Source organism: Pleurodeles waltl, chromosome 6, assembly GCF_031143425.1.
Source record: "Pleurodeles waltl isolate 20211129_DDA chromosome 6, aPleWal1.hap1.20221129, whole genome shotgun sequence".
Classification (NCBI taxonomy): Eukaryota; Metazoa; Chordata; class Amphibia; order Caudata; family Salamandridae; genus Pleurodeles; species Pleurodeles waltl.
Genome location: NC_090445.1, coordinates 613,684,461 through 613,705,361, shown reverse-complemented (window position 1 = coordinate 613,705,361; position 20,901 = coordinate 613,684,461). Strand labels below are relative to the sequence as shown.

The following is a 20,901-nucleotide window of genomic DNA, read 5'->3' as shown; positions in this document are numbered from 1 at the left end:
GCGAAGTTACCCTTTAAAATTCATATGCGTGTAGATGACATATAATTCTTGTGGGCTCCAACCACAAACCTATGGCTGAAATTAAAGAGCGATAATAGTGTGGGAGGGTAGCTGTGGGCACAAGCCACAGAAAATCCCTCAAGTGTGCAAAATATGAGGCTATTTGTGGTACTTGTAGATCTAAGGGGGCAGGCTGTAGTTTTTGCTGTGCTGTGTCCTAGGAGATCGGAGGACTTTCGGCGGATTGGTGGTGATCGATACTAGCTAGAATTGTGCTGGTGCACACTCTCAATATGCTGCGCTTATTTATAAGATCGGCTTTGCCAAAAAGATTCACACTTAAAAAGACAGCCGACGTTAACATGAAATCCCATTTCGGGTATAAACTCATGCGTCCATTTTCTTACGATAATGGCATTACTCCTAGTCCTACTCTCTCGCCTTCCTTTTAAACCAATGAGGCCTCCCGCCTCCCCCCTAGACCCTCCCTTCCCCTTTTAAAACCCCCCCCCCACCCTTACCTCCTCCTGTACAAAACCCAAGCCCAAGCAGCAACTCGGACAGTCCGTACCGGGAGGGAACGGAAAAGGAAGGCGAGGGAGTAGGACTAGGAATAATGCCATTATCGTAAGAAAATGGACGCATTACCTCCCGTCCCTCCCTCGCCTTCCTTTTAAACCAATGAGACATAGCAAGAAAAACACAGGAGACGGACACTGAGTTGCAAGAACCTTTATTCATATCCTGCCCCAAGGACACCAAAACACCCTACCCCTATTACCTCATAGAGGATAGGACCCGGTGACCTAATACCGACTCCAAACTACCCAAGTCCGATAGCCTATAATGACGCACAAACGTCAAAGGAGAAGCCCAAGTGGCGGCACTGCAAATTTCCACCACGGAGGTCCCCTGTAGTTCCGCCACTGTAGCCGCCATACCTCTGGTAGACCGACCCTGAATCCCTTGAGGAGGAACTACCCCTTTCAAGGAATAGGCCAACAGAATCAAAGATCTCACCCAACGACTCAAGGAAGCCGTGGAAGGTTTCTCACCTTTACGTGCCGGACCGAAATTCACAAAAAGCAAATCCCCCTTACGAAAAGAAGCCACCACCCGCAGGTACTCCAATAAAGCCCTGCGTACATCCAATGAATGCAAACGGACCTCTTCCCTTGAGGAGGGATCCGGACAAAATGAAGGCAGGATAACCTCCTGACGGGAATGGAATGAAGAATTGACCTTCGGAATAAAGGAAGGAACCGGAACCAGAACTACCCGATCGGGAAAAACCTTACAAAAAGGAAAGGAACAGGCCAATGCCCCCAACTCCCCTAACCGACGAGCCGAAGTAATGGCTACCAAAAAGAACGTCTTCAAAGACAGATGGCGTAAATCACAGTCCCCCAATGGCTCAAATGGGGCCTCTGTCAAAACATCCAAAACCAAAGAAAGATCCCAGGAAGGAAAGGAACGTACTGGGCGAGGAAACAAATTAACCAGACCCTGAAAAAATCTAGGCATCAGGTGCCCTTCATCCTGAAGATTACGCCACGGACCTCTGAATGCCTGAATCGCCGCCCATTGTACCCTCAGAGATGCTACCGACAAACCCAAATGTGCGCCGTCCTGCAGGAACTGCATTACTTCAAAGATAGACGCGCATGTAGGATCTACTTCATGATTCAAACACCAAGAAGAAAAAACCCGCCACTGTCTACCATAGGAAAGTAAAGTGGAACGCCACCTGGAAGCCAATAAAGTAGAACTCAACGCTACAGGTACCCCCAGACCCGTTAAGCCCCTTCGTTCAACTTCCAGGCCGTCAAGTGCAACCTCCTCAACGACACCACTGATAGGCAGGGAAACTCCAGGGGGGATGGACAAAGAGGCAGAGGCCACATCCTCCTTTCTGCCATCAGCCTCAACAACGGGAACCAATTCGCCCGTGGCCAAAGAGGTGCAATCAGGATAACCCTGGAGCCCAGATCCCTCACCCTCAACAGAAAAGCCCTGAGAAGTTGAAACGGAGGGAATGCATACAACAGACCCCTCGGCCAAGGGCATGACATCCCGTCCACCTCCCAGGCCTGGGGACACCGAAACCGGGAGCAGGAAGAACTGGAAGCCCCCAAAGCCGCACCAGATGCAGAAACAGAGACTTCCGGAGGGAGAAAAGTTGAGACGAAGGAATCACCCTGCTTAGAAGATCCGCCCGAACATTGACCACCCCCCCGAATGTACGTAGCCCTGAGAGAAGGAACCCACTCCTGAGCCCACACAAAAATCTCCCTGGCTAGACTGAACAGCGCCCTTGACCTGGTCCCTCCTTGCCGGTTGACATAAGCTTTGGCCACTAAGTTGTCCGTCCGAATAAGAACCGCCTTCCCCCTCAGGGACCCCTGGAAATGGACCAGAGCCAGAAAGACCGCTCTTAATTCGCGCCAGTTCGATGACCGACTCGCCTCCCGAGGGGACCAAAACCCCTGAACCTGAGCCGACCCTATCCACGCCCCCCAACCGGAGAGGCTGGCATCCGTAGTCACCACCACGGGCCTCAGAGGAGACAAAGAAACCCCTACCCGAAGATGATCTGCATCCAACCACCATTGCAGCTCCCTGCGAATCAATCTGGACCCCGGAACCCTGTCCCTCAGAGACCCGGACCCCGGAGTCCACCTTTTCAAGAACCACGTCATCAAGCACAGGAGATGGAAACGCGCCCAAGGAACCAGAAATATCACAGATGCCAAATGACCCTGCAGCCTCAACCAAAGAAGAGCTCGTGGCGCAGTCAGTGATACCACCTTCTTGACCAAGGCCTGGAGAACACCCAACCTCTTCTCTGATACCGAAACCAAGCCGAGAAGAGTCTGAAACCGAGCCCCCAGAAAAACCAGATCCTGGGATGGAACTAAATCTGATTTCTCCCAATTGATTAAAAACCCGTGGTTTTGCAGGACCCCCAGAACTTGGTCCACCTGGCTCTGCAACAGGACACATGACTGGGCATGAATTAAAATGTCGTCCAGATATGGATGAATAAACACCCCTTCTGAATGTAGCAAGGCCATCAGGGGGGCCAGCACCTTTGTGAAAATTCGAGGAGAAGATTTCAGACCGAAAGGAAGAACGCAAAACTGGTAGTGTTCTTGATCCACGGCAAACCTCAGGAACCTCTGAGAAGATCTTGCCACAGGCACGTGCAGGTAAGCATCCTGCAGGTCCAGCGACACAAGAAAGTCCCCTTGCCTGACCAATGGAAAGATAGTCTGAATAGACAGCATGCGGAAATGCACCGTCCTGATCCAAGTATTCACCTCCTTCAGATTGAGCACTGGTCGAAAACCCCCTGAAACTTTCTGCACCAGAAACAGGACCGAATAAGTTCCCTGACCCCTTTCTTCCAGTGGAACTCGGGAAATGGCCTCCTTGACCAACAAGTCCCTTACTCCGTCCAATAATGCCCTTCTCCTTGACCCCCCTGAAGGCAGAGGGGTGGGACGCACCCCTGAATCTGGAGGAACTCTCACAAAATCGATGACATAACCATTGGCCACAATGTCTAGCACCCAATGATCGTTGATACTTTCCTCCCAAGCTGAAAGAAAGTGAATCAACCTTCCCCCAACCGGCCCTATGCCAGGCCCACAATGATTGTCAGGACCCCTTCTTGAAACCACCCCGGTTCGCAGGAGCAGCCTTCTTAGGGGAAAAACGCGGCTGAAAACACCGTTTCCTAAATGAAAAGGATTTGGTCTCCCTATTCGGAGAAGAACGGGAATGCTTCTTCCATCCTTTACTAGAAGTAGAACCTCCTTTATAAGGCAAGGCATGTTTCCGTTCCTTAAACGCCTTGGAAAGCATGGATGGCAACTGCTCTCCAAACAAGTTACGACCTTCAAACGGCAGTCTCAGCAAGGCCGCCTTCTCCCCTGGGTCAGCCTTCCAAGAACGTAACCAGAGGGACCTACGAGCCCCAATCAAAGCCCCTGATGCCAGCGCCGAAGTACGGACCACATCCGAAGAAACATCCGCCAACAATCTGGCCTGTTGCTCCATAACAGCCAGGAGCTCTGAACATTCGGCACCTTCCTGAACAGCCACCGCCAGCTTATCAAAGTCCTGCACCAATGACTGGGCCGCATAAGCAGAATAAATACCTGCCCTTAGCGCCAAATTCTCCCCGGCAAATGCCCTCTTAAGACCTGAATCCACCTTACGATCCGTGGCATCTGTAGGCACACAATCCTCCGGATTTACTGCCGTTTTGCCAATCAGGGTAGCTAGAATTGAATCCAGGCGGACCGAAGGAGGTAATACCTCCTCACCCTCAAGTAAATACAGTTTCTGCAGGAATCGTGGAACCTGAGCTTTATCCACATCTTTCCATTCACGAAACACCATCTCCTTCACAGGTCCCTGAAAAGGCATGGCAAACTTGGAAGGGGTCAGATATTGAGGAAATAAGTGAGAATCCGAGCTGGAAGGATGAAACACTGGGAAACCCAAATTGTCCCGAACATGTGCCATCACCTCCCACATTTCCTCTCTGGATACATATTTACCCCCAGAAGACGTAGATGGGGCCTCATCACACTCACTGTCTGACGAGGACTTCCTTGTAGCAGCCGTTGAATGAGAAATCTTAGAGTGACCAGACCTGGTCACCCCTGCTTGAAGAGCCCTGGTAACAGCTACTTCAATCATCTCCTGTACCTCCTCCCTGGACATGAGGGGAGTGCCCCTATCCTGTAACTGTGAGTCCCCAGGAGTGGAAACTCCAGCAGCACCCTCCACCTCAGAAGAGGAAGATGAGACAATCCTACGCCTCTTAGGCTGAACCTTCGGCATGACTATCCAATAAACACTGTCTTACATCCCAAATCACTCCCCATATATAGTGACTAGGACCTGCCCCCTAAAAATAAACCAATCCCCAAAAAGGTCAAATATTCCTGGCCAAACAAAAAAAAAAAACTGCGGGCAGAACGCCCGTCCTACCAGTCGATTCCCGGCATCTTAGCTCAAAAGTCCCCATCCAGCAGCTCCTCGCTGCTCAGCAGCGTGGTAACCCGGAAATACAAGCCCCAGCCACAAAGGGCCGGTCGACCCCGTCGGCCGGCCCTCAATCTGCGTAGTCCTGAGCAGCCCGGCTGCTCGCTTTCCAACGCGATCAGCTGGTGTACTCCTCGTGGAGCTCCGCACCCCGAGGAGCACCGTCAACGAAGACCTCCAGGCCCCGCCGTGCAGGTAAGGGAAAGAAAAAATGTCTAGCGTGGGCTAGACGAAAAAAAACAGGAGGAGGTAAGGGTGGGGGGGGTTTTAAAAGGGGAAGGGAGGGTCTAGGGGGGAGGCGGGAGGCCTCATTGGTTTAAAAGGAAGGCGAGGGAGGGACGGGAGGTAATGTTGCTTAACCATTGTTCTGCTTCACCAGAGAAATGAGGCCACTTGGTAGGATCACATCTACCCTCTTGGATTTTTTGCAGTCATATGCTTTTGATGTAACAGGGACATCTAGTGTTCAGTGTTATCAACTACAAGTAAAATAGGAGTTTGCGAATTTCTTCAGAGACATTTGATTAGGAAATATTTTGCAACCAGGTCGCCCTCTCTGGGCCAAAGCTAAAACATCGTATTTGACGTGTTAATAGCTCTTCTCTCCTCCCTACACCCTAAGCGGTGAAAATTGGGAGTGTAGGGTGTTATGGGCAATGCATGGTTGTCTAAGAAGTGATTAAAAGTACCAGAACCCATTAGCACGAAGAGTGCCTAAGACTTGCCTTTGAGGACGAGTGCGATAGTGCTAGCTCCCCTCAGAGTCCTACAGGGCGGCATCTCTGGTGTCTCCCCATCCAGCACCCTCTTGACGTGGCTTATAGTGTAGGCATAGAGTGACTCACTGGTCAGTCCCAGTGTGGAGGCTGGGTCCATCTTTGCTACATATTCCTGAGGATAGAAAAGGTTCGCAGTTATCTCTAAATATCACAACATATGATAATTACATCATAATTATATTAAATGATAATTATAATCATAATACATTTCTCCAGTCAACAAAGCTTATGCCAAGTGCATTTTGCCTCTTCTAGTCAGAAAAAAAGTACATAATTCTAAGGGACTTTTTTTTCTGAAAAGCCACTCGGTGTCCCTGTTAGCGTGCAGACTGTAATAGCAAGAGGGCACCAAGCAGTGCAGGAGAGCAACAGGAAATCAGAGACCGGCGCAAGCAGTGAGAGAAGCGACAAGTACAACTAGGGCAGCAAGGAATAAGAAAAGTCAAGGGGAGAAACAGAAGTTAGGAATGAGAATATATTAAAAATGCAGACCTAGAGAAAAAGGGAAATGCCGGAAAAGATATGCGGGAACAAAAGTGAGCCATGAAGAACAAAACGATGACTAGCGAATGGGAGTGAGCTCATGAAAAGTTAAAATAACTGTGTACCTGGAAGACTTGGCAGATCGCTTCATCCAACATCTTCCAGTCTGCTTTCAAACTGACTTTCACGCAGCCCAGAAAGAACTCCTGTTGCTTCAGATCCTGTAAGAAAGACCAGAACACAGTGTGAGAAGGACTGAGCCCGGCTTTCACAAGCACAGCACCAACCACCTAGAAAACAGACCTCTGTGCAGCAGCTCTCCGACAGAATCTCACCACTACATTCCAACAACTTTAGCTTAAAGCATCCACTACAAGTGCATCCGGGAATAACCTATTCATACTTTACACCAACAGTCTTATAACACACAACGCCGACTAGATGCAGAGAGCACTGGGGCATACACCCCTACAACTGTGGCACTGACATTGAACTTAGCTTTAAGTCTGATTTAATGACTACAAAACAATCTTCGGTACACGCTCTCGCACCAGTACCATACCTGCACTCCAGCCACATAAAGAAGCCTTTAAACCAGCTAAAGTCAAATGTCACACGGATCTGAATAAAGAAAACAACGAAGCATATTTTTTTCTTTCCTTTTCTCATTGATATTATGTCAGATTTACAGCAACTGCTCTGCGATGATGATTTAGACAGTATTTACACAGAATACATTTATGATGTGGAATTTCCAGGCTGCAGTACATTTTATATCTCTGCTTACGATCAACGCTGCACAACTAGTTCTACATTGCTTCCATCAATCCCCAGCAAGAGAACCTTCCCCGGGGAATGCAACATCAACAGTGGACATTGAAGACCAATAGTTGTCAGCAAAAAAGGAATCTTTCTTGCTGAACAAGGACATTTTCGCCACTGGTCATTCTGAACTCTCTTCTTCTGCACTTTAGTTCTCAGCTTTTTAGAGACCTGGGCCGGCCTTTAACATGAACGAGTTGGGCCCACACCCAGGGTCTGGCCTTCAGAGGGACACAGGAGCTGCCTGCCAGCTTAGCTCCCAAGAAAAGTATGCTTAAACTTATATTGACCCTAATGTTAAAGCCAAACACCGGGACATTTCACAAAATTAGAAGGACTACAATTTTGCTTAAATGGAGCATTGAGAATGACAGCGCTCATCGGCATAGAATTACAGAAGAGGCACTAGGAACATAAATACAATGCAATTTTTAAGCCTGTGTCATGCCTGTTAATTCAATTGCTTAATTAAACTATCCCTGCTTTGGAAAACATAAAAAGGCACTTCTCACCGTTTCAGTCGACCCTCTCTAAACCCAGGACATGAGCTAAATTTCCCGAACTCTGCCGGGACAGCTGGTGAAAAACCAGGACTTTCCTGACAAATCTGGGACGCCTGGTCAACCCACTGGAAAGCTCTTTGGGGAAGGCTGCTGGGACCAGTGTCCTCATTTGGTTTGGTTTTCTTTTTGTGGAGCACCTTAACCTTCCCTGTCTAGTCTTACCCTCCAAAGATTTTAACACAGAAGTAATTAAAGACAAGTGAAAGACAGGGCACTATATAAGGAAAGGTTGGCTCTGCCAGGGACTGAGGTCGGAGAGAGGGGAAGTACTAGTACTTACACCCTTAAGGATGTGCTGAATAGGCAGTCGGACCACTACCCGAAGAGAAACGTCTTCCTTCTGGGAACAGCCATTTATTCCATCCATTGGGGATAGATCTAAAAAGAAAGAGGTAAAATTATCAGCTGAAGCAATCATAAAAATGTGACATCTTGTACTTTGCCTCACTGAATTGTTCACCAAATTCTAACCATTACACAACGGAGCACCATTCAGCATAGCATACCCACCACTTCTTTAGACCACTGTAGGAAAGTACCCTCTTTTTTCCAATGGTTACCCCCATTTTCTGCCTGTTGTCAGAGCGTTTGACTGTGTTCACTGGGATTCTGCTAACCATGACCTCAGTGATTATGGTCTCTCCCTTCCAACTTGGTAACTTATATCCCACATTTGGCATACTGGTGCCCCCATGTAAGTCCCTAGTAAATGGTACCCAGGGCATTGGGTTACCAGGGAATCACCATGGGCTGCAGCATGTATTATGCCACCCCTGGGGAGCCCATGCAAAGTATCTGCAGACCTGCCATTGCAGGTCACTGCAGCAGGTCATTCTAAGTCACCCTAGAGGTAGGCCCTCCTAGCTCAGAGGGCAGGGTGCAGGTACCTGTATGTGAGGGCACCCCTGCACTAGCAGAGGTGTCCCCACCAACTCCAGTTACATTCCCCTGGACTTCGGGAGTGCGGGGACACCATTTTATGCGTGTACTGAACATAGGTCACTATCTATGTCCAGCTACATTGCTGCTTGAACAGCTCGAGGCCAGGAAGGTAGAACAAAGGATTTCCTTTGAGAGAGGGAGTAACACCCTCTCCCTTTGGAATGAAAATGTCACTTACCCAGTGTACATCTGTTCGTGGCATCAGTCGCAGTAGATTCGCATGTTCTGCAATAGCTCGCCATCTGGTGTTGGGCCGGAGTGTTACAAGTTGTTTTTCTTCGAAGAAGTCTTTCGAGTCACGGGACCGAGTGACTCCTCCTTTTGTCTCCATTGCGCATGGGCGTCGACTCTATCCTCGATTGTTTTTCCCCGCAGAGGGTGAGGTAGGAGTTGAATTGTAGTAATAGTGCCCATGCAATGGAGTGACTAAGTATGCACCTATTTAAGGTTGAGATGATACATATATAAATAATTGAAGGTAACTTCCAAACTGCTACAGGCTCCCGGGGAGGCGGGTGGGCACATGCAAATCTACTGCGACTGATGCCACGAACAGATGTACACTGGGTAAGTGACATTTTCAGTTCGATGGCATCTGTCGCTGTAGATACGCATGTTCTGCATAGACTAGTAAGCAGTTATTTCCCCAAAAGCGGTGGATCAGCCTGTAGGAGTGGAAGTAGTCTGAAATAATGTCCTTAATACGGCTTGACCTACTGTGGCTTGTTGTGCGGATAACACGTCTACACAGTAGTGCTTGGTGAATGTGTGAGGCGTAGACCATGTGGCTGCCTTACATATTTCTTGCATTGGGATGTTTCCTAGAAAGGCCATGGTAGCACCTTTCTTTCTGGTTGAGTGTGCCCTTGGTGTAATGGGCAGCTGTCGTTTAGCTTTAAGGTAGCAGATTTGGATGCATTTAACTATCCATCTGGCTATACCTTGTTTTGAAATTGGGTTTCCTGCGTGAGGTTTTTGAAATGCAATAAAGAGTTGTTTAGTCTTTCTGATGTTTTTTGTTCTGTCAATGTAATACATTAATGCTCTTTTGACATCTAATGTATGTAGTGCCCTTTCAGCTACGGTATCTGGCTGTGGAAAGAACACTGGAAGTTCCACTGTTTGATTTAGATGGAACGGTGAAATAACCTTTGGCAAAAATTTAGGATTGGTTCTTAGGACGACTTTATTTTTGTGTAGTTGTATAAAAGGTTCCTGTATAGTAAACGCCTGAATCTCGCTTACTCTTCTTAGGGAAGTAATGGCGATGAGAAATGCCACCTTCCAGGTTAGGAACTGTATGTCGCAGGAGTGCATGGGTTCAAAAGGTGGACCCATAAGTCTAGTTAGGACAACATTTAGGTTCCATGAAGGAACAGGTGGTGTTCTTGGTGGTATAATTCTCCTAAGGCCCTCCATGAATGCTTTAATGACTGGTATCCTATATAGGGAAGTTGAATAGGTAGTTTGCAGGTATGCAGATATTGCTGCAAGGTGAATCTTAATGGAAGAGAAAGCTAGGTTAGATTTTTGTAAGTGAAGCAAGTAACCCACTACCTGTTCTGGAGTTGTGTGTAATGGTTGTATTTGATTAATATGGCAGTAGCAAACAAACCTCTTCCATTTACTTGCATAGCAGTGCCTGGTGGATGGCCTTCTGGCTTGTTTTATGACTTCCATACATTCTTGGGTAAGTTGTAAGTGCCCGAATTCTAGGATTTCAGGAGCCAGATTGCTAGATTCAGCGATGCTGGATCTGGGTGTCTGATCTTTTGGTTGTGCTGTGTCAACAGATCTGGCCTGTTGGGCAATTTGATGCAGGGTACCACTGATAGGTCTAGCAGCGTTGTGTACCAGGGTTGCCTTGCCCAAGTTGGTGCTATCAATATGAGTTTGAGTTTGCTTTGACTGAGTTTGTTTACCAGGTAAGGAAGGAGAGGGAGAGGAGGAAAAGCGTAAGCAAATATCCCTGACCAGTTCATCCATAGGGCATTGCCTTGGGATTGTTTGTGTGGGTATCTGGATGCGAAGTTTTGGCATTTTGCGTTCTCCCTTGTCGCAAACAAGTCTATCTGAGGTGTTCCCCAGAGTTTGAAATAAGTGTTCAGAATTTGGGGGTGAATTTCCCATTCGTGGACCTGTTGGTGATCTCGAGAGAGATTGTCTGCGAGTTGATTTTGTATCCCTGGTATAAACTGTGCAATTAGGCGAATTTGGTTGTGAATTGCCCAATGCCAAATTTTTTGTGCTAGCAGGCTTAACTGCGTGGAGTGCGTCCCCCCCTGCTTGTTTAGATAATACATTGTTGTCATGTTGTCTGTCTTGACGAGAATGTATTTGTGAACTATTATTGGTTGGAAAGCTTTTAGTGCTTGAAAAACTGCTAGAAGTTCTAGGTGATTGATATGCAGTTTTGTTTGATGTACGTTCCATTGTCCTTGTATGCTCTGTTGATCGAGGTGTGCTCCCCACCCTGTCATGGAAGCATCTGTTGTTATTACGTATTGTGGCACTGGGTCTTGGAAAGGCCGCCCCTTGTTTAAATTTATGTTGTTCCACCACAGAAGCGAGAGGTAAGTTTGGCGGTCTATTAACACCAGATCTAGAAGGTGACCCTGTGCTTGAGACCACTGTGATGCTAGGCATTGTTGTAGGGGCCTCATGTGCAGTCTTGCGTTTGGGACAATGGCTATGCATGATGACATGATGCCTAGGAGTTGTAATACCATCTTTGCTTGTATCTTTTGTGTTGGATACATGCGTTGTATGATGGTGTTGAAATTTTGAATTCTTTGTGGACTTGGAGTGGCTACTCCTTTTGATGTGTCTATTATGGCTCCTAGGTATTGTTGTACCTTGCGTGGCAGAATTTTGGATTTTGTGAAATTGACGGTGAACCCTAGTTTGAAGAGGGTTTGTATGATATGATTTGTGTGATTTGAGCACTCTATTAACGAATGGGCCTTGATTAGCCAGTCGTCTAGATATGGGAACACATGTATCTGCTGCCTTCTTATGTGTGCTGCGACTACCGCTAGACATTTGGTAAAGACTCTTGGTGCGGTTGTTAATCCGAAAGGCAGTACCTTGAATTGGTAATGTATTCCTTTGAATACAAACCTTAGGTATTTCCTGTGCGATGGGTGTATTGGTATATGGAAATAAGCATCCTTGAGGTCTAAAGTTGCCATGTAATCGTGCAGCTTTAGCAATGGCAATACTTCTTGTAGTGTGACCATGTGGAAGTGGTCTGATTTGATGAAAGTGTTCACTACTCTGAGGTCTAGGATTGGTCTCAGTGTTTTGTCCTTCTTTGGTATCAGAAAGTACAGTGAGTAAACTCCTGTGTTTATTTGTGTGTTTGGCACTAATTCGATTGCATTCTTTTGCAATAGTGCCTGCACTTCTATCTCCAGGAGATTGGAATGGTGTGTTGTTAAATTTTGTGCTTTTGGTGGTATGTTTGGAGGGAATTGTAGAAATTCTATGCAATAACCATGTTGGATAATTGCTAGAACCCAAGTGTCTGTAGTGATTTTCTCCCATGCTCTGTAATAATGACCTATTCGTCCCCCCACTGGTGTTGTGTGGAGGGGGTGAGTGACATGTGAGTCACTGTTTAGTAGTAGGGGTTTTGGGGCTTTGGAATCTTCCTCTATTTCTAGGGAATTGCCCTCCTCTATATTGTCCCCGAAAACCTCCTCTATACTGTCCTTGGTAACTGGACGGTGTGGCTTGTGAGGTGCTGGCTTGTGTGCTTTGACCCCGAAACCCCCCTCGAAAGGGCGTTTTACGGAATGAGCTGTAATTCCCTCTGCTCTGCGGGGAGTAGAGTGCGCCCATGGCTTTGGCAGTGTCCGTATCTTTTTTGAGTTTCTCAATCGCTGTGTCCACTTCTGGACCGAACAGTTCTTTTTCATTAAAAGGCATATTGAGAACTGCTTGTTGAATCTCTGGTTTAAATCCAGACGTTCGGAGCCATGCATGCCTTCTGATAGTTACAGATGTATTAATTGTCCGTGCAGCTGTATCTGCAGCGTCCATGGAGGAGCGGATCTGGTTGTTGGAGATGGCCTGTCCCTCCTCAACCACTTGTTTTGCCCTATTTTGTAAGTCCTTGGGCAGATGTTCAATGAGATGTTGCATCTCGTCCCAGTGGGCTCTGTCATAGCGCGCAAGTAGTGCCTGGGAGTTCGCGATGCGCCACTGGTTTGCAGCTTGTGCTGCGACTCTTTTACCAGCTGCATCAAACTTGCGGCTTTCTTTATCTGGGGGTGGTGCATCTCCAGATGTGTGAGAGTTGGCCCTTTTCCTAGCTGCTCCTACAACGACAGAGTCTGGTGGCAGCTGTGTAGTGATGAAAACCGGGTCCGTAGGAGGCGGCTTATACTTTTTTTCTACCCTTGGTGTGATTGCCCTACTTTTAACCGGCTCCTTAAAGATGTCTTTTGCGTGGCGGAGCATACCAGGGAGCATAGGCAGGCTTTGGTATGAGCTGTGGGTGGAGGAGAGTGTGTTGAATAAGAAATCATCCTCGACCTGTTCTGAGTGGAGGCTTACGTGGTGAAATTGTGCTGCTCTAGCCACCACTTGAGAGTACGCGGTGCTGTCTTCTGGTGGAGATGGCTTCGCAGGGTATGCCTCCGGACTGTTATCTGACACTGGGGCGTCGTATAGGTCCCATGCGTCCTGATCTTGGTCACCCTGGCTCATGGTGGTGTGAGCTGGGGAGTGTGATGGAGTTTGTGCTGGTGAAACGTCAATCACGGGCGGAGGTGAGGGTGGTGGTGTAACTCTTTTCACCACTTTTGGTTGTGGTGTTTGTTCCGTGTGGAACTCCAACCTCCTCTTTCTCCTAATGGGGGGAAGGGTGCTTATTTTTCCTGTCCCCTGCTGAATGAAGATACGCTTTTGCGTATGGTCCACATCAGTTGCTTGTAGCTCTTCCTCAAACCTATGCTTCTGCATTTGGGAGGTTAGCGAGTGCTCTTCTGTATAAGAGCCTGAAGCTGGGTCGCTTGCAGTTTGTTTCGGCATCGAAACTTTGTCTGCGTGTTTTTTCGGCTCCGAGGTGACTTTTCTCCTTTTCGGGGCCGAAACCTCTCGGCGTCGATCTGTTTCTGTGCCGCTGTCTCGGCGTCGAGCCGTGTCCACACCGGCATCTCGGTGTCGAGGCTTGTCTCCAGCACTTTCTCGGTCCCGAGAAGGCTGCGTGCCGGTGTCTCGACCGGAGTCGGACGATCTCGGCACTGTTTGGGCCTTTTTCGGTGCCGATGGTCGGTCACCGAATTTATGGGTCGAGCCATGGCCTGGTGGCAGTGGCGTCCCCTGGGCCTTGTAAATCTTCCTCTGTGTGGTTTTCGACGTCTTACTCACGGTTTGTGTATCGTCGAATCCTTCGGAGTCGGAGTCTTGGATCGAGAAGGTACCTTCCTCTTCCTGTTCCTCGAACTCTCGGTGGGCTGTCGGTGCGGACGCCATCTGAAGTCTTCTGGCTCGACGGTCTCGGAGTGTTTTTCGGGACCGGAACGCACGACAGGCCTCGCAGGTGTCTTCGCTGTGCTCAGGTGACAGGCACAGGTTGCAGACCAAGTGTTGGTCTGTGTAGGGGTATTTATTGTGGCATTTGGGGCAGAAACGAAACGGGGTCCGTTCCATCGGCGTTCTTCAGCACGCGGTCGGGCCGACCAGGCCCCGACGGAGGATCGAAAAAACTACCCCGAAGGGCACCGGAGCTGTTCGATCTTCGATGCGGTGTTGAATGTAAGTACGCCGATCCCGAACGCAACAATACCGACGAAAATCTTCCGAAATTAGCTAATTTTCCGTTCCGAAACTCGGAGCGACAGGAACACGTCCGAACCCGATGGCGGAAAAAAAACAATCGAGGATAGAGTCGACGCCCATGCGCAATGGAGACAAAAGGAGGAGTCACTCGGTCCCGTGACTCGAAAGACTTCTTCGAAGAAAAACAACTTGTAACACTCCGGCCCAACACCAGATGGCGAGCTATTGCAGAACATGCGTATCTACAGCGACAGATGCCATCGAACATAGGTGTTACATGCAGTCACGGCTCTCTGCGCACAGGGGCTGAGCAGGGGGTACATTTAATAAATAAAAATAAATAAATTTAAAAAAAAACACTTAACTGATCCACCGACCCACACTCCTCTTTCCATCATCACTGCAGGCACAGGTTCCCAGCCTGCCCTGCAGCCAATCCGGATGTTGCTTAGAGCAGTGTCAGGATTGGCTGGGTACACCCCCAGCACTCCTTCCTGTGACACACAGCCCTCTGTGTGCTTCTCCTGCAGTGTGGGACCCTTCGCCAGTTGTGCTGTGTGGGATTCTCTGCGACTCCCAGTTCCTCTTCCAGTGGGTCTCCTATGGGGGCAGTCTCTTCTTCTATGGACTCTCTGCCTTGCTGAGGGTTTGTAAGGAAATGCCTCCTTGGCATGGTTGCCCCCTGACTTTTTGCCTTTGCTGATGCTATGTTTACAATTGAAAGTGTGCTGAGGTCTGCTAACCAGGCCCCAGCACCAGTGTTCTTTCCCTAACCTGTACTTTTGTATCCACAATTGGCAGACCCTGGCATCCAGATAAGTCCCTTGTAACTGGTACTTCTAGTACCAAGGGCCCTGATGCCAAGGAAGGTCTCTAAGGGCTGCAGCATGTCTTATGCCACCCTGGAGACCTCTCACTCAGCACAGACACCCTGCTTGCCAGCTTGTGTGTGCTAGTGAGGACAAAACGAGTAAGTCGACATGGCACTCCCCTCAGGGTGCCATGCCAGCCTCTCACTGCCTATGCAGTATAGGTAAGACACCCCTCTAGCAGGCCTTACAGCCCTAAGGCAGGGTGCACTATACCATAGGTGAGGGTACCAGTGCATGAGCATGGTACCCCTACAGTGTCTAAACAAAACCTTAGACATTGTAAGTGCAGGGTAGCCATAAGAGTATATGGTCTGGGAGTTTGTCAAACACGAACTCCACAGCACCATAATGGCTACACTGAAAACTGGGAAGTTTGGTATCAAACTTCTCAGCACAATAAATGCACACTGATGCCAGTGTACATTTTATTGCAAAATACACCCCAGAGGGCACCTTAGAGGTGCCCCCTGAAACTTAACCGACTATCTGTGTAGGCTGACTAGTTCCAGCAGCCTGCCACACTAGAGACATGTTGCTGGCCCCATGGGGAGAGTGCCTTTGTCACTCTGAGGCCAGTAACAAAGCCTGCACTGGGTGGAGATGCTAACACCTCCCCCAGGCAGGAGCTGTAACACCTGGCGGTGAGCCTCAAAGGCTCACCCCTTTGTCACAGCACCGCAGGACACTCCAGCTAGTGGAGTTGCCCGCCCCCTCCGGCCCGGCCCCCACTTTTGGCGGCAAGACCGGAGAAAATAATGAGAATAACAAGGAGGAGTCACTGGCCAGTCAGGACAGCCCCTAAGGTGTCCTGAGCTGAGGTGACTAACTTTTAGAAATCCTCCATCTTGCAGATGGAGGATTCCCCCAATAGGATTAGGGATGTGACCCCCTCCCCTTGGGAGGAGGCACAAAGAGGGTGTACTCACCCTCAGGGCTAGTAGCCATTGGCTACTAACCCCCCAGACCTAAACACGCCCTTAAATTTAGTATTTAAGGGCTCTCCCTGAACCTAGAAACTAGATTCCTGCAACAACAAGAAGAAGGACTGCCCAGCTGAAAACCCCTGCAGAGGAAGACCAGAAGACAACAACTGCCTTGGCTCCAGAAACTCACCGGCCTGTCTCCTGCCTTCCAAAGAACTCTGCTCCAGCGACGCCTTCCAAAGGGACCAGCGACCTCTGAATCCTCTGAGGACTGCCCTGCTTCGACGATGACAAGAAACTCCTGAGGACAGCGGACCTGCTCCAAAAAGACTGCAACTTTGTTTCAAGAAGCAGCTTTAAAGAACCCTGCAACTCCCCGCAAGAAGCGTGAGACTTGCAACACTGCACCCGGCGACCCCGACTCGGCTGGTGGAGAACCAACACCTCAGGGAGGACCCCCGGACTACTCTCCGACTGTGAGTACCAAAACCTGTCCCCCCTGAGCCCCCACAGCGCCGCCTGCAGAGGGAATCCCGAGGCTTCCCCTGACCGCGACTCTCTGAAACCTAAGTCCCGACGCCTGGAAAAGACCCTGCACCCGCAGCCCCCAGGACCTGAAGGACTGGACTTTCACTGCAGAAGTGACCCCCAGGAGTCCCTCTCCCTTGCCCAAGTGGAGGTTTCCCCGAGGAAGCCCCCCCTTGCCTGCCTGCAGCGCTGAAGAGATCCCTTGATCTCTCATTGACTTACATTGCGAACCCGACGCTTGTTCTAACACTGCACCCGGCCGCCCCCGCGCCGCTGAGGGTGAAATTTCTGTGTGGGCTTGTGTCCCCCCCGGTGCCCTACAAAACCCCCCTGGTCTGCCCTCCGAAGACGCGGGTACTTACCTGCTGGCAGACTGGAACCGGGGCACCCCCTTCTCTCCATTGAAGCCTATGCGTTTTGGGCACCACTTTGAACTCTGCACCTGACCGGCCCTGAGCTGCTGGTGTGGTAACTTTGGGGTTGCTCTGAACCCCCAATGGTGGGCTACCTTGGACCAAGAACTGAACCCTGTAAGTGTCTTACTTACCTGGTAAAACTAACAAAAACTTACCTCCCCCAGGAACTGTGAAAATTGCACTGTGTCCACTTTTAAAGTAGCTATTTGTGAATAACTTGAAAAGTATACATGCAATTGAAATGATTCAAAGTTCCTAATGTACTTACCTGCAATACCTTTCAAACAAGATATTACATGTTAAATTTGAACCTGTGGTTCTTAAAATAAACTAAGAAAAGATATTTTTCTATAACAAAACCTATTGGCTGGATTTGTCTCTGAGTGTGTGTACCTCATTTATTGTCTATGTGTATGTACAACAAATGCTTAACACTACTCCTTGGATAAGCCTACTGCTCGACCACACTACCACAAAATAGAGCATTAGTATTATCTCTTTTTACCACTATTTTACCTCTAAGGGGAACCCTTGGACTCTGTGCATGCTATTCCTTACTTTGAGATAGCACATACAGAGCCAACTTCCTACAGGGTTCCCCTAGGATCTCCCGTGGGTTGAGTCCTCTTGGACCTTGCTGTTTCCCGGCAGTTCCACTTTTGCTTCACCCAGACTTCTGCTTTGCCAAGTCTTGTTGGTGGCTCTTCCACGCCAATGACTGAATGCAATCATCCATCCGGCGTGGGACATTGACTGCATCCTCCAGGAACTCTCCACCTGCTCCAGGGCTGCATTCCTGACCGTCTTCATCCTACCATTGACCAACTCTTGAAACCACAGCTGAGCGGGTAGTAGCTCCTGCTCCCCCTGGACTCTTCTGTGACTTCAGGACTTGGTCCCCTTCTTCCACAGGTCTTCCTCTTCAGGAGTCCACTGCTGGTTTCTTGCAGTCTTGTCTGGGTGTTGCATTTTATTCTTTTCCTTCCTTTTGGGTGGCTTGGGGAAAATCCAGTAACTTACTCCTTTCTACCTGGTCGCTAAGGGGCACTGTGTTACTTACCTTTGGGATTTCCTAGTACCCCTAACTCCCCTCTACACATTCCTCTTACCTAGGTGGGGGTCCGACATTCACATTACATCTTTTTTGTTTATTGTTTGGGTTCCTCTAGGGTCACTATTGTCTATTTGTAATGTTTTCTATCACTTTCTATGCATATTGCTGATTACTAGTGTACATATCTAGTGTGTTACGTACCTCCTATTTGAGGGTTGCCTCTAGTATTTCTTGGTAATTGTGTCACTAAAATAAAGTACCTTTATTTTTGTAACACTGAGTGTTTTCTTTCATGTGTGTAAGTGCTGTGTGACTACAGTGGTATTGCATGAGCTTTGCTGTCTCCTAGATAAGCCTTGGCTGCTCATCCACAGCTAACTCTAGAGAGCCTGGCTTCTAGACACTGCCTACACTAATAGGGGATACCTAGACCTGGTATAAGGTGTAAGTCCCTTAGATACCCACCACACACCAGGCCAGCTTCCTACAAACACTCTAAAAGGTTGCTGCAAAAGGCACAGAAAAGGAGACTATTACGACAGATCATTGTGGCAGTTTTCTTGTTTTCTGCATTACACTCAGACATCCTTTGCCTAGTTTTACTAAACCTAGGTTTTTCTATTTCCTTATGCTAGGTCCAAAGCCTATCTTGCATTGATTGGACAATAAATAGCAGAAGCACAAGCAGATCACATCGATTGCTCCCCTTTTATCAAACCTAGCCAGATGTGTCTGCTATGACATCCCCGAGGAGAAGCAACTAACTTTATTGGGTTTCTGTCAAGCTCCCCAGTACAGAGATTTGGTTAACTGGAATTCTACCTTTCAGGGTTCTTTTACTCGCATTACTTGAGCTCTTCACTGGTGCGGCCCTGGATGCTGGATTATTGAACATTGTGAATTTTTCTGTATGACCTACCTAAAACCCTTTAGCACTGCATTCCATCTAACCCACTGCAATAACCAACTACAGTGACCACCTGTCCGTAATTTTCACAGATTGCGCACAATTTAGCCCTACTGTCAGCTATCCGTGATAAAAGGCTTCACAGACAGCATTTGTCCGTAATTTTAGCCTTTCAGCTTAAGTACAAAATGTAGTTAGGACAGATCAGTTTTCACAGCTGGATTGAAAGGCAGGAAGTCTCCTGCCTGTGCTCTGGAGGCGGGAGGGGCAGACAGATAAGAAACAGGCCTTCTTGCAAGGGAGTCTCCTTCCCTATAGAAATGCAAATGTACGCAACTGGTAAATCTGAAAATGTGAAGGGGCTTGGAAAACTGCATTGACTTTAATCAAAGGAGTCACTTGAAGCTTTCTGATGACAAATATATTTTCTTTTAGAGAGGTACTGTAAGGGTGTTCCATGGTGAGCTGTGGAGTGTGTGGTTTTAATTGACTGTTATAGAAAAATTTTTACTACAAGGTCGGAACTGTGTATTATTCAAATCTGCATTTTAGAAGGACTTTTTTTTTATTTAACCTAAATATATTTGCACATTTTGTAGCACCCTATATTATGTGTGTAATGCATGTTTAAAATAAGGACTTGCACATTCACATTTCTCTCAGGGACCTCGGTGCCTTACAGTACTAACAAACATTGGCAATAGGTCTAGTCTACGCAAGAGTTATTAGCTTTGCTAATGTGTTTCAGCCATGTTATACACCAGAGTGGCTGCTGTTCAGCACGGCTCAAAGTTAGTGGCATAGTGCTGTAGAGTGGAGTAGATTGGCATAGGAGCAGTGGTGTAGAGTATGGTGGTGAAGAGTAGAGTACAGTGGGGTACAGTGCAGTTAGAGTGCACTGTGGTAGAGTGCAGTGGTTTAAAGTGCAGTGGCACGGAGCAGAGTCGAGTGGCAGAGTGCAGTGGAGTAGAGTGACCTACATTAGAGTGGCAGAGAGTGCAGTGGTATAGAATGCAGAGTAGACTTGAATGGCATGAAATGCAGTGGTGCAGAGTGGAGTAGTGTAGAGTGGAGTAGAGTGTAGAGTGGAGAGTGACAGAGTGGAGTAGAGTGGAGAAGAGTGTAGAGTGGAGAGTGGAGAGTGACAGAGTGGAGTAGAGTGTAGAGTGGAGAGTGACAGAGTGGAGAGTGACAGAGTGGAGAGTGACAGAGTGGAGAGTGACAGAGTGGAGAGTGACAGAGTGGAGTAGAGTGGAGTAGAGTGTAGAGTGTAGAGTGGAGAGTGGAGAGTGGAGAGTGACAGAGTGGAGTAGAGTGGAGAGTGACAGAGTGGAGTAGAGTGGAGTAGAGTGGAGAGTGGAGAGTGACAGAGTGGAGTAGAGTGGAGAGTGGAGAGTGACAGAGTGGAGTAGAGTGGAGAGTGACAGAGTGGAGTAGAGTGGAGAGTGACAGAGTGGAGTAGAGTGGAGTAGTGTAGAGTGGAGTGGAGTGGAGTAGAGTGGAGTGGAGTAGAGTGGAGTAGAGTGGAGTAGTGTAGAGTGGAGTAGTGTAGAGTGGAGTAGTGTAGAGTGGAGTAGAGTAGTGTAGAGTGGAGTAGAGTAGTGTAGAGTGGAGTAGAGTGGAGTAGTGTAGAGTGGAGTAGTGTAGAGTAGTGTAGAGTGGAGTAGAGTGGAGTAGTGTAGAGTGGAGTAGTGTAGAGTGGAGTAGAGTGGAGAGTGTAGAGTGGAGTAGTGTAGAGTGGAGTAGTGTAGAGAAGAGTGGAGAGTG

General features: G+C 48.3%; 1 protein-coding gene across 12 annotated transcripts in view; it reads right to left on the bottom strand.

Moving 5' to 3' along the window:
* Positions 1-20,901, bottom strand: part of NAV1 (neuron navigator 1) — a 950,201-nt gene that overhangs the window by 104,327 nt on the left and 824,973 nt on the right. For all 12 annotated transcript variants that reach the window (XM_069238908.1, XM_069238913.1, XM_069238909.1 and 9 more), the window contains 3 exons: positions 7,986-8,083; positions 6,446-6,541; positions 5,784-5,949 (listed from right to left, as the gene is read on the bottom strand). In XM_069238908.1, the coding sequence (XP_069095009.1) occupies positions 5,784-5,949; positions 6,446-6,541; positions 7,986-8,083 (360 nt within the window). The remainder of the gene's footprint in view (positions 1-5,783; positions 5,950-6,445; positions 6,542-7,985; positions 8,084-20,901) is intronic.